This window comes from Erythrolamprus reginae, chromosome 1 (assembly GCF_031021105.1).
Source record: "Erythrolamprus reginae isolate rEryReg1 chromosome 1, rEryReg1.hap1, whole genome shotgun sequence".
Taxonomy (NCBI): Eukaryota; Metazoa; Chordata; class Lepidosauria; order Squamata; family Dipsadidae; genus Erythrolamprus; species Erythrolamprus reginae.
Window position 1 is genome coordinate 28,364,929 of NC_091950.1, and position 13,885 is coordinate 28,378,813.

General features: G+C 38.4%; 1 protein-coding gene across 1 annotated transcript; it reads left to right on the forward strand.

Annotated features, from left to right (window-relative positions):
* Positions 1–1,326: 1,326 nt before the first annotated feature.
* Positions 1,327–9,493, forward strand: SMIM7 (small integral membrane protein 7). Its single transcript, XM_070748228.1, has 5 exons — positions 1,327–1,472; positions 1,941–1,982; positions 4,033–4,085; positions 7,494–7,584; positions 7,972–9,493. Exons 1-5 carry the CDS (start codon positions 1,447–1,449, stop codon positions 7,985–7,987), a joined length of 228 nt encoding a protein of 75 aa, XP_070604329.1. The 5' UTR covers positions 1,327–1,446; the 3' UTR covers positions 7,988–9,493.
* Positions 9,494–13,885: the final 4,392 nt, after the last annotated feature.

Below are 13,885 nucleotides of genomic sequence, written 5' to 3' on the forward strand. Positions count from 1 at the left end.
TGCACTTTGCACATAAAGGTAGACTGCCTCTGAGCATGCAGGTTCATCTATACATCATGACCAAGAGCCCACTTCTTCACAACCTTGAAATCCCTAGATTAATGCAAGAGATGTTTTAAAGACAAATTCCTTGTGTGTCCAAGCACATTTGGCCAATAAAGAATTCAATTCAATTCAATGCTATGCTATGCTATTCTCAAATGCTATTCTATTCTATTCTATTTTATTCTATGCTATTCTATTCCATGCTATGCTATGCTATTTCCCAGCAAATATGGATGACCAAAAACAAACACAAACGGCAAAGCCCATCATTCCTATCACCCATCTCCTCCCACTTATGACTCTATGACTGTAACTTGTTGCTTGCATCCTTAAGATTTTTATTAATATTGATTATTTCCTGATCGCTTATTTGACCCCTATGACAATCATTAAATGTTGTACCTCATGATTCCTGACAAATGTATTTTTTGTTTTATGCACCAAAGACAAATTATTGTGTGTCCATTCAAACTTGGCCAATAAAGAATTGAATTCTTTCCTATTCTATTCTATTACTTTATTTACTGTAAAAGAAAGGGTTAGAATGTTTTTATTTTTCTTTATATGTGATGTTTGTATAGGTTTGTTTTGAAGTTTGTGGTTCAATGTTTTAAATGTATTTTTAACGTTTATATTTAATAAAAACTATTTAAAAATATTCTATTCTATTCTATGTTTCTATTCTATTATTCCACTCTATTCCATTCTGTTCCATTCCATTCATTCTATTTTGTTCTGTTCTACTCTATTCTGAAGAACCTTCAGTTTAATCTATATAATCTCCCCCGGGCATTTACAATTTATGAATGGTATGTCTGTATGTATGCTTGTTTAGAAAATGGGGTTTTTAAAATGTTTTTTAAATAGTAATTTAGATTTATTGTAGATTGTTTTTTCACTTTGCTGTGAGCCGCCCCGAGTCTGCGGAGAGGGGCGGCATACAAATCTAAATAATAAATAAATAAATAAATAAATTATTTTTCTATAACGTCACAATTTCTGTTCTTCCCTCCGACTTTTTGCTAAAAATAGATATCGCCTTACATTTCTTACTTCGGAGTGGGTGGGGGGCGAGGGAACCTGATACAACAGGAACGAAACCAATAAAGCGAAGAAGAAAAAAGAAACCCACTAGAGAGCGAACGTCAGTCTTCGTTCCCAGGATAAAGACCTAATCCCGGCGCTTTAAATCGGTGGGCGGGGTTTGCTGACAAACGTCATCAGCCGCTTGTAACCTACCACAGCCTTTCTCCTTACACAACATAGCGGGCGAGTGCCACCTGGTGGCCGAGGGATGGAAAGGCAAGGATGAAGTCGTGATGTTTATTGGCTGCTGAGCTGCTGCGTGTCAGCCGGGGTATATTTCCGTTCCGATAGCAGTAGCAGAGCGGAAGTAGCAGGATGTTGGGGGATTTGCTGTTGTTCGGGTAAGGGGGAGAGAACGAGGTAGCTTGTTGCCAAGCAACCGGTTTTATCAAAGGGGGGGAGGCATAGCTGTTTTCCTGTTTGGTAAATTCGACTCCGCGAGTCCGTGGAGTTCAAAGGTTGTGTAAACGTGGGACAAGGGGCAGCAGAATACTCCAAATTGCTTTGGCTAAATGTCTTGTGTCTGCCCTGCAGCTTTTAAAAATGCAAAAAAATCCCACCAAAGTAGTCATTGGGATGGGCATGCGTCAAGAGTCTTCGGAGAGGGGCGGCATACAAATCCAAATAATAAATAAATAAATAAATAAGAAAGGCATGGAGGAAGCAGTTGTCCTTAACTTGTAGGCAGTTTCTTGCCCCCATGTCTCTCTCTTACTAGTATCATCATGTATATATATATATACAATACGTACTTAACAAAATAAATTTAAAAAATATTCTTATTTTTTCCTTCTTCTTCTGCCACATAGGACTCTGCTGGTCAATGCTGGAGCAGTGTTAAATTTCAGGCTGTAAGTATTGGGTAGGGGAGCAGGATTTGCTTCATTGGGAAAACAGGAATTCCTAGAACAGTAAAAATTGAGGTTTTGTACTTCCCGCAGGAAGAGGTTTCTTTGGGGAAAGCTTTTGATTTCAAAGATTACGATGTGTGATTTTGGTCACCGAAAAAACTCCTGGTTCGAGACTATGAGATCTGTTTCGGGAAAATGGGCAAAACCTCCTTTCTGGACAGTTGACGTTCTTTAGAGAGGGTAGTTTATTGGATGGATTTGGTAGGAGACAACTTTCTGCACACCAGAGAGCTTCATTTTAAAATGTCAACTATGCTCCTGTGACTCCTCCCCCAATCTGCTGACTAAACACATCCCACCGCTATGTTTTCTTTTGCAAAATATAAGCATGGTTGGCTGTTTTGATTTTTCAATCACAGAGAAATACATGTTGTGTTTGCCTCATTTTAAATGATAACCTGTGCAACTAAACTGGTGAGATAGCATGAAACCCTGAGATTTCTTGTTAAATACACTTAAAAAAAATAAAGGGAACACTCAAAGAACACATCCTAGATCTGAATGAATGAAATATTCTCATTGAATACTTTGCTCTGTACAAAGTTGAATGTGCTGACATGTGGAATTGATTGTCAATCAGAGTTGCTTCCTAAGTGGACAGTTTGATTTCACAGAAGTTTGATTTACCTGGAGTTATATTGTGTCCTTTATTTATTTATTTTGAGCAGTGCAACTTTGCTAAGCTTTTGAGGATCAGCCACAGCTGCCTAGATTCAAATGTAAAGTGAGGAACTTGCAGTCAGAAGGTTCAATTATCTTTACTTCCAATTAGAATACTTACCAATTTTACAAAAGACCTGAGACCTATATGTAAGACAGTTCCTATGTTGTTAGGCGTATAGGAAATATAGTCTGTTTACTACTCTGGCCAAATTTGTGGTTCTTTAAGAATATCATAAGCTGAATATTATAGCAGTGGGTGAAGGAGCTGCAAGTGCTGTTTAAATCAGTAGTCACCAACTGGTGGTCCATGGATCCCTGGTAGTCTGTGAGAAAATTTTGGTGGTCTGCATGAAAATTATTTGCATTTTTTATATTGCACTAAATCAGGGGTCCTCAAACTATGGGCTGGATATGTGCAGTGGAGGTTTGTGTTGCTGCAGGGTCTCCTCTTCTGGGTCTTTTTGTGTGGGTTGGAGAGGGCAGAGTTTCTGGCTTGGGGTCTGCTTTGGCCTCCTGGTGTGGGGCTTTGGGTGAAGGCTGGAGGGAAGAGCCGCTGGTGGGACTGCATCATGTCCTGGAACTGGCTGACTATCTCAGCACGCTGAACCTCCAGGTGCTGGTATCTGCCTTGTACTCCCGCAAATCTTCCCTCTGCTTGGAAAGCCTGTGCTCATTGTCCTCAATGAGGTGAGCCTCCTTCTCAGTCAGATCCAATTTGAACTGAGTCAGATGTTTTGCAACTCTTTCTCATGGTGGCTACTTAGCTCCAACAACTGCTTCCTGTTGGGGCCATAAGAAGCCCGGATGGGCAGGGGAGGAGTAGCGGGGAGGGGCGAGTAGAAGCTCAATGTGAGTGACATTGAGTTGGCTTTACCCATCCGGTCACGACCACCTAGCCCTGCCCACCCAGTTGGTTATTAGGCAGATCATATTATAGTCCATGTGATTTAAAATTATGAATTTAGTGGTCCCTTAGGTGCAAAAGGTTGGTGACTCCTGGTTTAAATCATGGAAGTTTCCCTTAATTGCTGCAAGAAGATTCCTATTGTGTCTTGCCTAGATTGCATTCATCTCGTCCAGCATTTTTTCTGTATGGCTAATTATTTCTGAATTTTTTTCAAGTGAGCCTGGAAACTTCCTTGTTTTCTTTCTGGGGTTCAGCAAATTGCTGTAGTAATCCATCGGTTACCTTGGTTAGTAGAAGTCAGCAGAATTTCTTCTGTCATTGTCCATTTTAACATATTGCTGTTTGTCTTAAATTATGAAATACTGTACTATATTATGCTCTGGGATTTTGAAAGCAAATCTTTCTTTGTCTGCCTTCCAGGAAGAAGAAAGAGAGTCAGAGCTTTGGTGAAGAAGGAAGAGAACCAACAACAGGTAAAAATTCTAAGTAAGGCCCTTGTACTGAAGGGTGTTTTTTAAAAAAAATCTTTGTGTGTCTCCAAAATAGTTGCAATTAATTTTTTAGTTTTGTTTTGAGATATTGCATAGGAAAATATGAAATAGAAATAAAACATTCTAGATCAGTGATGGTGAACCTTTTTTGATTCACGTGCCAAAAGGGTTTGTGTGGGTGTGCTATCATACGTGCATGTGTCCACACCACTCCCCCACCCACCCACCCACGCATGCACACACACCCTGTACTGCCCCCAATGTTCCTTTTAACTTTTTTTCGGTATGGGCGGAAAAATATAGTGTATGAGCGACATAGAAGTAAGTATGTATGTATGTATGTATGTATGTATGTATGTATGTATGTATGAATGAATGAATGAATGAATGAATGAATAAAATTAAATAAAAATAAATAAAAATAAATAAATAAATAAACAAATAAATAAATAAGAAATAAATTCCCTTCTTTTTTATTAAAAATAATTAATAATAAAACAAAACCAAAATCTATTAAAACTAAAACAACCAGCAAAACCAAAAACACAACTATTAATAAATCCATGTTTAAAAATCTTCATTTCTTAAATATTTATCATAGTATTATAATAATTAGTAATACTATGAAAATCTACCTGAACACCAATGCATCAATTAACATATTTCCATAAATTATACTTTTCTATAATTTCATTCAATATTTCCAAGCTCAATTAATTTTCAGGCACTTAGCATTTACTATTATTAACTTTCATCAATCTTCTACAATTCCAAGTATATTTTAAATTCATAATGCAAACTCATAAAACCATACAGTACATATCATAAACATATCAAAAACAGGTGAGGGCTGGGGGGGTTTTTTCTGTGATTATTTGGGTGCTTTATGCTTTAAATCAAGTCACCTCTCTCTGTTTCTCTCTTTCCTCTCATTCTCTGCCTCAATCATTTTATTTCTCTTTTTTTCTCCCCGTTTTTCTATCATTTCTCTCCCTTTCTTCCACTCCTCTCTCTCTTTCTTCCTCTCCTCACTTTCTCTCTTCCTTCCTCTCTTCTCTCTCTTGCTTTCTTTCTCTCTCACTCTCTTGCTTTCTTTCTCTCTCTCCCTTCCTCTTCTCTTTCTTTCTCTCTCTTGCTTTCTTTCTCTCTCTTTCTCTCTCCCACTCTTGCTCTCTCTCTTTTTCTCATTTTCTCTCTCCCCCTCTCTTTCTATCTTGGTCTATGTTGCTCTCTCTTTCTCTCTTGTTCTCTCTCTCTCTCTTTCTCTCTTGTTTTCTTTCTCTCTCTTGCTTTCTTTCTCTTTCTCTCTCTTGTTTTCTTTCTTTCTCTTGCTTTCTTTCTCTCTTGTTTCACTCTCTTTCTCTCTTTCTGTCTCTCTTTTTCTCACTTTCTCTCTCCCTCTCTTTCTTTGTCTCGGTCTGTTGCTCTCTCGCTCTCTCTTTCTCTCTCTGTCAGCGAAGCGGCTGCGAGAGTGCTTTCTTCAAGTGCTTCAGGAATGCCTGCCCCGCCTTTCCTGCAGCCCCTTCGCTGACAGCCTGGGACAAAAGCGCTCCCAGCAAAGAGGCTGCAGGGTGGGCGTTCCCGAAGCGTTTGGAGAAAACTCTCTCACAGCCCCCTCACTGGGAATGCAGATGAGGAGGAGAATCCGCAGCCGCCACTGCTGCTGCAGCCACCACTGCAGGAGGAGCCGTGCCCCAAGGCGGGAGGCGGAGGAGGAGAAAGCTGGAGAGAGGGGCGGATCAGGCGGGCAGGGGGCAGTGGCGAGAGGCCAGAGGCACGAGGGGCCTGGAGGTGGCCGCGCCTCCCTTTCTTTCTCCCATCGCCTATGTCTACTGCCGGCGACGGCCGCTGGCGTTGGGAGAAGGAAAGGGAGGCGCGGCCACCCCTGCCCGCCGCGGATGGGCCAGTGCTGAGCCTCTCAGTTGTGGCCTCCCTGCTGCCCCCCCCCCAGCGGGCTGGCAGGGAAATGGGGAGCGCGCGCACACGCGTAGACAACATTCAAAATAAGAAAAAACCTTCATCGTTCCCCACCCCCAACTCCAATGCCCAGCTCCGTTGCATGGCCTTGGAAAAGGATGTGCGAGTTGTAGTTTTTGGGTGCGCGGCCGCATCGCCTTAGAAGGAACATTGACTGCCCCCCCGTGCATATGCACAGGCCTTTCTAAAGCCTGGTAGGTGAAAAAAATGCTCAAACAGGCAAACCTGAAGTTCGGGAAAACACACTTCAGTTTTGCTGTTGTGCTGTTTTTTTGCATTTCAGAGTGTTAAGGGAAGATTCTTGAAACTCCGGAGTGCAAAAAACAGCACAACGAGCAAACTGAAAGTTCAGAAAATATATAGTCACTCAGATACTGAATCTCAATTCTAGCCAGGATAAGCAGTCATCAAAGTTGATTTTCAATCATTTATAGAGAATTCCCGTCACAAACCTAAACCAAAGGATACATTGTTAAGTGACCATCCTTTGGCCTGACATCATCTTTCCTCTTCTCTCATACATATTCTGTAAATATTGTATATGGAGATTTCTTAGCCACGCAGACAAGTCATAGGCATACAAAGGAAGATATTGAATGTCTTCTGGTAGAATATCAACATGCCAGCCATTCACAAATATAGGACTGCATATGGGCATTGTGAGGCTCTGCATAGTTCTTTTCATGCAGTCTTCTATCCTGCTGGTTCACAGGCTCAATTACAACTTGCTTGAATTAGAAAGACTCTTTTATAAGTTTTATAAGAACGGTCGCAGGAGAGGGGCGGCATACAAATCCAATAAATAAATAAATAAATAAATAAACTGGGTATGTCTAGTTTAATGAAAAGAAGGACTAGGGGACACATGATAGCAGTGTTCCAATAATTCAGGGGCTGTCACAAAGAAGAGGGCATCAACCTATTTTCCAAAGCACCAGAGTGTAGAACAAGAAGCCGTGGGTGGAAACTAATCAAGGAGAAAAGCAACTTAGAACTAAGGATAAATTTCCTGACAGTTAGAACAATTAATCCGTGGAACAGCTTGCCTCCAGAAGTTGTGAATGCTCCAACACTGGAAGTTTTTAAGAAGATGTTGGATAACCATTTGTCTGAAGTAGTATAGGATTTCCTGCCTAAGCAGGGAGTTGGACTAGAAGACCTCCAAGGTCTCTTCCAACTGTTATTCTTTTCTATTCTATTCCTTGTTTTCTTGCCTCATTAAAAATAAAAGGTTCCTTATTAATTGTTGGAAATCATAGAAATAACTCCAATTGTTTAAGTCAGTCTGGAGTCAGATGGTACCTGAATTAATGACTGAATAAATTATTGCTAAGTGTACACTGAAAGGAGTGTGGATGAAAGAAGGGATAATTTTTGGTATAAATGCAATTTCATTTACTTCCCAACTTCTAGGTGATAATATCAGGGAGTTTCTCTTGAGCTTAAGATACTTCCGGATCTTCATCGCGCTGTGGAATATTTTCATGATGTTTTGCATGATTGTGTAAGTAATCCAAGCGAAGGTGTCATGTTTATTACGTCTTCCTTCCCTTGTCTTTTTATTGCTTAGTGTGCACAGTTACATAATATATGGTATTCTTCTAACTATAGTATCAGCATTTAAACATGGAAAAGGTGGAATCCTGAATTGATACTGCTGTAGTAATATACTGGCTATAAAATATGAGCTTCAATTATTCAAAGTTCACATTGTTCATTTATTGTTTTCACTGTTCCTTAGATAATGAGGATATTTCATAATATGTTTCAATGGATTTAACTTATTGGACAGTATAAAAGGACAATATATAAGCTTGGTTTTGCCTTGCGGGTTTATTATAAGAATAATTGATAAAAATTAGTCATTAACTTTCCTTTTGTTTTTCATTAGGCTGTTTGGATCTTAAACAACTTTGACTGAACTGACAACAAGACCCATTAACCTTTGGCAATTTGCAGATGACTTCCCACTGGAAATATAAAATACTTCTAAGTAAAAGATTTGGCATCATTTTAGTATCGAGTTCTGGCTTATTTTTACTACAAATATCAAAGGAACATTCACCATTCCCTCCTTTCCCCCGTTCTTGTTTTTTCCCTTAGTTTTTATTTCTTTTGTTATTTGGTTAATGAACAAATGAACTTTCAAGCCCTATGAAGGGGTACTTGGGTTATGCTTACAGGTATGACAACCATGGAGAACAAAGCTTTTATATGAAGATATGAAGAAATGTATGTTGAAACGTCCACACAAGTACTAAAATGGGATTGAAGTGCATGCTTTATCAGTCATTGGATTTAAATTTAGCCTTTAGCACTACTAAAAAAATAGTTTTTAGATAGAAGAACATGATAAAATAATTTTGCCTTGAGTATAAAACGGGGAGGGGGGGGAGCTATAGTCCTCTTTGCCTTAAAGCAGTATTTCTCAATCTTAGCAAATTTAAAGTGGTTAGACTTCAACTCCCAGCAAGGCTGGCTGAAGAATTCTGGGAATTCAAATCACAACAAGTTCAATTCCCAGCAAGGATTACTGGGGAATTGGGGGAATTAAAGTCTGGAGAAGTCTGGGAGTTGAAGTCCACAAGTCTTAAAGTTGCCAAGTTTGAAGACCTCTGTTTTAAAGTAACACCATGCAGGTAGTCCTTCATTTATTATCACAATTGGGCCCGAATTTCCATTGCTAAACAAGACAGTTAAGTGAGTTTTGCCCCATTTTACAATCTTTCTTGCCACAGTTGTTAGCTGAATTGCTACAGTTGTTAGTCATACTGTTTAAGTGAATCTGTTTCCCCATTGAATATGTCAGTTCACAAAAGATGATCACACAAAAGATGGGACACTTTCATCTTAAATGCAGGCCAGTTGCCAAGTGTCCGGAATTTGGACGTGACCACAAGGATGCTGCAATGGTCATAAGAGTGAAAAACCATAAGCCACCATTTTCAGTGCCATTGTCATTTTGAATGGTCACTCAATGAATAGTTGTAAGTCAAGGACTACCTATATAGTATTTAAGAATCTGCATTCCACTTTTTGCTGACCGGAAAACAATTTACATTTATGTGTTCCTGATCAGGAAAGAGTGATGCAGAAAATAAGTTGATGCCCAAGAGCAGTTTGAGTGGAAAGTTATGAACTCTCCAAGACGTGTATGACTCTCTGCCAAAGGAGACTAGCCGATTTTATACCGAGTAACAGTTAATTGGAGTAGACGCACGTTGTTAGCCAGCACAAATATCTGAGGGGATGTTGATATCTAAAGCAGTTTGGTCTATAATGATTCTAAAATGGGAGGATATCCCTGGGAAGTGAATCTGTGAAATCACCTTTCTATTGAATACATGGAGATCTTACTGTGTGTATGAAGAGATTGTCAAAGTTCTCGTGAAATAAACAACTGTATACTTTTCTATACTGAAGTCATTTTTTTCTTTCAGCAGGAATTAGCGCAAACGTAAGGGAACTAATCTCATGGAGCTTTCCAAAAAATTGAGTGAAAAAAAATGTGGAGATAATGCTATTTTGGCTAGTTTACAAATAATAGAACTAATAAAATATTGCATTTTGACAGACGATAACACGGCTGGTCAGCAAATGGAGATCGTTTTCGCTTCCCTTCTGACTATTAAATGGTGGGATGAATGAGACATCCTTACTAAGTAAATTATTTCATCAGACTGGGCCTTAATTCTTGTCCCTGCCCTATCAGCCTCATAGGAAAGGTGAAGGCAGCAATTCCTCACCTTTTGTAACTGCAATATGCAGGATTCAGAAAAGGGGGAAAGCTGCTCTTAAAAAGCAGAGTTGTGGTTAATTATTATTTGTATTCCTTTTATGGTGTTTATATTCTTTATAAGAACACTCAATACTAATAGCATGAATTCAAATAAACTCAGAAAGCTGGTATAGGTGAGATGACATGTTGCTTTCTAAAATATGGATTTAAGCAATACAGTGTTCCCTCACTTTTCGCGGGGGATGCGTTCCGAGACTGCCCGCGAAAGTCAAATTTCCGCGAAGTAGAGATGCGGAAGTAAATATACTATTTTTGGCCATGAACAGTATCACAAGCCTTCCCTTAACACTTTAAACCCCTAAATTGTGATTTCCCATTCCCTTAGCAACCACTTAGATTATTACTCATCGTATTTATTTATTAAAGTTTATTTTAAAAATATTTATTAAAGGCGGACAAATGTTTGGCAGTGACATGACGTCATCAAGCGGGAAAAACCATGGTATAGGGGGGGAAACTGCAAAGTATTTTTTAATTAATATTTTTGAAAAACCGTGGTATAGACTTCGCAAAGTTCGAACCCGCGAAAATCGAGGGAACACTGTATACTTTGCTAATTTTTAGAATTCTATGGAAGTGCTTAACATCCATTTGATGAAGATACCTAGAGATTCTCAATAATCCACATCATAGTTGTCCCAAAGATGCTTTTCAAAAAGCTACTGGACTTGCTTTGGGGTTTTTTTCATGAAAACATTTTGCTTCTCAGATAAGAAGTAAAACTGAAGAAGCTTCTCAGATGAGAAGCAAAACTTTTTCCAAGGAAAAAACCAAGTTTAGTTGCCTTTTGAAAAACACCTTCGGGACAACCTTTGGACAGAGTTAATACAACAGTTGATATTCAGCTTGTAGACACAAAAATTAGGAACCATTCTGATTATGGAAAGCAGACCATATCAACAGTGAAACTATCAACTTTGAAATAAAAATTATTGTTAAGAGCTGAGCTCCTGAGAGAACTTTCTTCAGATTTCTCATAAGATAGAAAAGTAAATGGCAGTTGAGGGAATGAATAATTTCTACCACAGGTCCTGAAATCTTAAAAATCCATTGGAATCCAATTCAAATATTTTTACTAAATAACTCATGATCACTATTAAGGTTACTCTGAATTATTCCTAAACCAAGAACCAGATTAAGGTATTTGGTAAATATAATTTAATGTCAACCCCTATAGATTCAAGTTAGTAATCACCAGAGAGACAATCAGCATTAGAAAAACAACTCAGAGCAAAAGGGATTTGGCATGCAAGCAGAATATTAATTGCTTAATATTTGCTTCTTTATAGAGGTTTTTTGTCTATGGAGCTTCTGGAAACAAGTTTTTTCAGAGCTTCCACTGTGATTTTTAAAATATTTATTTACTTTTAAATTAAAGTAATTCATATTTAGATTTTTCTGTCAGATACAGGCAGGAAAAAATGTGTAATCTTTACTGAGAAGGACAGAATACATAGGTCTAGCTGAATCTTATGATAGCTTCTTATGTTCTGTACTCCATGAGTACTACGGGTAGGCATTTCTTGGGGCAAATACTTCAAATGTTAAATAAACAGGTAAGTGCTTAGTGTTATTTATTTCAGAAGTAATTGCTGAAAATAAAGCATTCAATTGTTTTCATTTGACTTCAGAGAAAGTTGAAAAGGTATTAGTCTGTAGAGATTCTCAGTAATCCAGGTCATGGTTGTCCCAGAAGGTCCTTTTCCAAAAAGAAGAGAAGGTTCCAGTATTCAGCTAAATTGCATTTGGGTGTCTTAAACCGCTCATTGTTTTTCTGCTTCTATGGAAAAGTGTTTAAATGTTAAAAAAACCCTAAAACTTCATTTATTGATCAAATTGAATAGCCAACCATCTTTTTTGAAAAAAGCAACTGTGGATTGCATGCAATAATTGAATAAAATAATCATAAAACTTTGGCCCTCTTGACAGGTAAGCTTGGTGCTCTATTTCAGGGATATGTCCTATTTTAACTCTTGGTATAAAAATAAACTCATAAAAATAAAGGGAACACTCAAAGAACACATCCTAGATCGAATGAATGAAATATTATTTGAATACTTTGTTCTGTACAAAGCTGAATGTGCTGACATGTGAAATTTATTGTCAATCAGTGTTGCTTCCTAAGTGGACAGTTTGATTTCACGGAAGTTTAATTCACTTGAAGTTATATTGTGTTGTTTAAGTGTCCCCTTTATTTTTTGAGCAGTGTATATAGTCATTACAGGGCAAATAATTACATGTTTGTGATGGCCCCTGGCCTCTGGAATTTCTTCTTGGAGGCAAAATCATTGTCATTATGTAATTGTTGACAGCTTCCCAAGTAGGCCAGACAAAAAGATAAGTCAAGCTAATTCTAGTTTATTGTAAGGCTACATTAAAAGATCTCCTGCCATCTGTTTTTACTACCTAATACCTTAGGATGGATATTTTCTAAATTTCTTTCTCTCCTTGTTACTTAGCAATGGGCTCCCTCCTTTCTCTGATCATTCCCTCAGCAGCTTCTCTTCTCCTTATCTCTCAAGGTCATTCTCACAGTAGCCTTCTAGAAGTGGCTTAAAATTATTCAGGAGGGCTTTGGGTGAATAAGTGATCATTGTCATAGCTGTGTTGTATGATTTTAATTTAACTCAATTTAAACTTAATTTTACCAAACATTTTATAATTATTGAATTGTCAAAATGTAAGGAGCATATTAAATGTGTTGTTAAGTCATTAAACCATGTCTGACTCTTAGGAACCCCACAGACCATAGCATGCCAAGATTGTAGGCCTGAGTCTGTTGAAAACCGTGCCCACTGCATAGATGATATCTAAATATATTAAATAAATAGGGATAATTGATTGGGAAACACCCAGTTATAAATTAGGCGGCCGCACGAATCCCAGCGGCCAATAAGGTCCCACAGAGTTGGCCTTCTCCGGGTCCCGTTGACCAATGTCGTTTGGCGGGCCCTAGGGGAAGAGCCTTCTCTGTGGCGGCCCCGGCCCTCTGGAATCAACTCCCCCCAGAGATTAGAACGGCCCCCACCCTCCTTGTCTTTCGCAAATTACTCAAGAACCACATTTGTCACCAGGCATGGGGGAGTTAGGATATTCCTTCCCCGAGGCTATTACAAGTTATGTATGGTATGTTTGTGTGTATGTTTGGGTTTTATAAGGGTTTTTAGTTGTTTTATTAAATTGGATTGTTACATGTTGTTTTTTATCATTGTTGTTAGCCGTCCCGAGTCTGCGGAGAGGGGCGGCATACAAATCAAATCAAATCAAATAAATCAATAAATAATAAATGTTTTCAATAAATAAATCCGAAGGGACAGGGTCTAGATAGTTGCAAAGTCAGCACATAATGTAAGGTAAAACGTCATGCTGTAATAGTAACATTTTAATGCAAAAGGTATAAGGATCATTACGTAATTTTATCTTTGCTAGTGCTACATAAAGTAGTAAAAGGCGATTAATCACTGTTTATGGCTGAGTTTGGTCTTATGCTTCATTCCCAGACGTTTTAATTCAGTCTTCTAAATTCTGTTTTGGCCTACTTTTTTCTATCAGCAAAATTCTAAACAGAGAGCCTCAAACTTCGTCCTAAGGTAAATAAGAACAGTAGATTTATTTCTCAGCGAGATCTCTCATAAACCCCATCTGCCTTTTACAATTGAGTTATACAGCTGTGTACTGCCCTTAAATTATAACTGATTAGCGGAATTCTCAAATAGGCTGCCAACCTTTTTTTTCAAAAAGCAAGTCTGGAAGTACTTTTTTCCCCCTGCCTTCTATATAATGACTCTAATCATTCCCATGCTTTTAATAAATTTTTATAACCAGGGAAATAACAGTAAAGAGTCTAATTATGACAGATCATAAATAAACGTGCTTCTGCATAATGAAGTTTCCTAAAGGTGATGGAGCCAACTGGATTTGGGGGGGGGGGGGATTTTTCACGGATGGGTGCTATTGCTGAGAAACGAAATGTTCTTGCTCTCTGGAACACAGTGTGTTGCCTTAA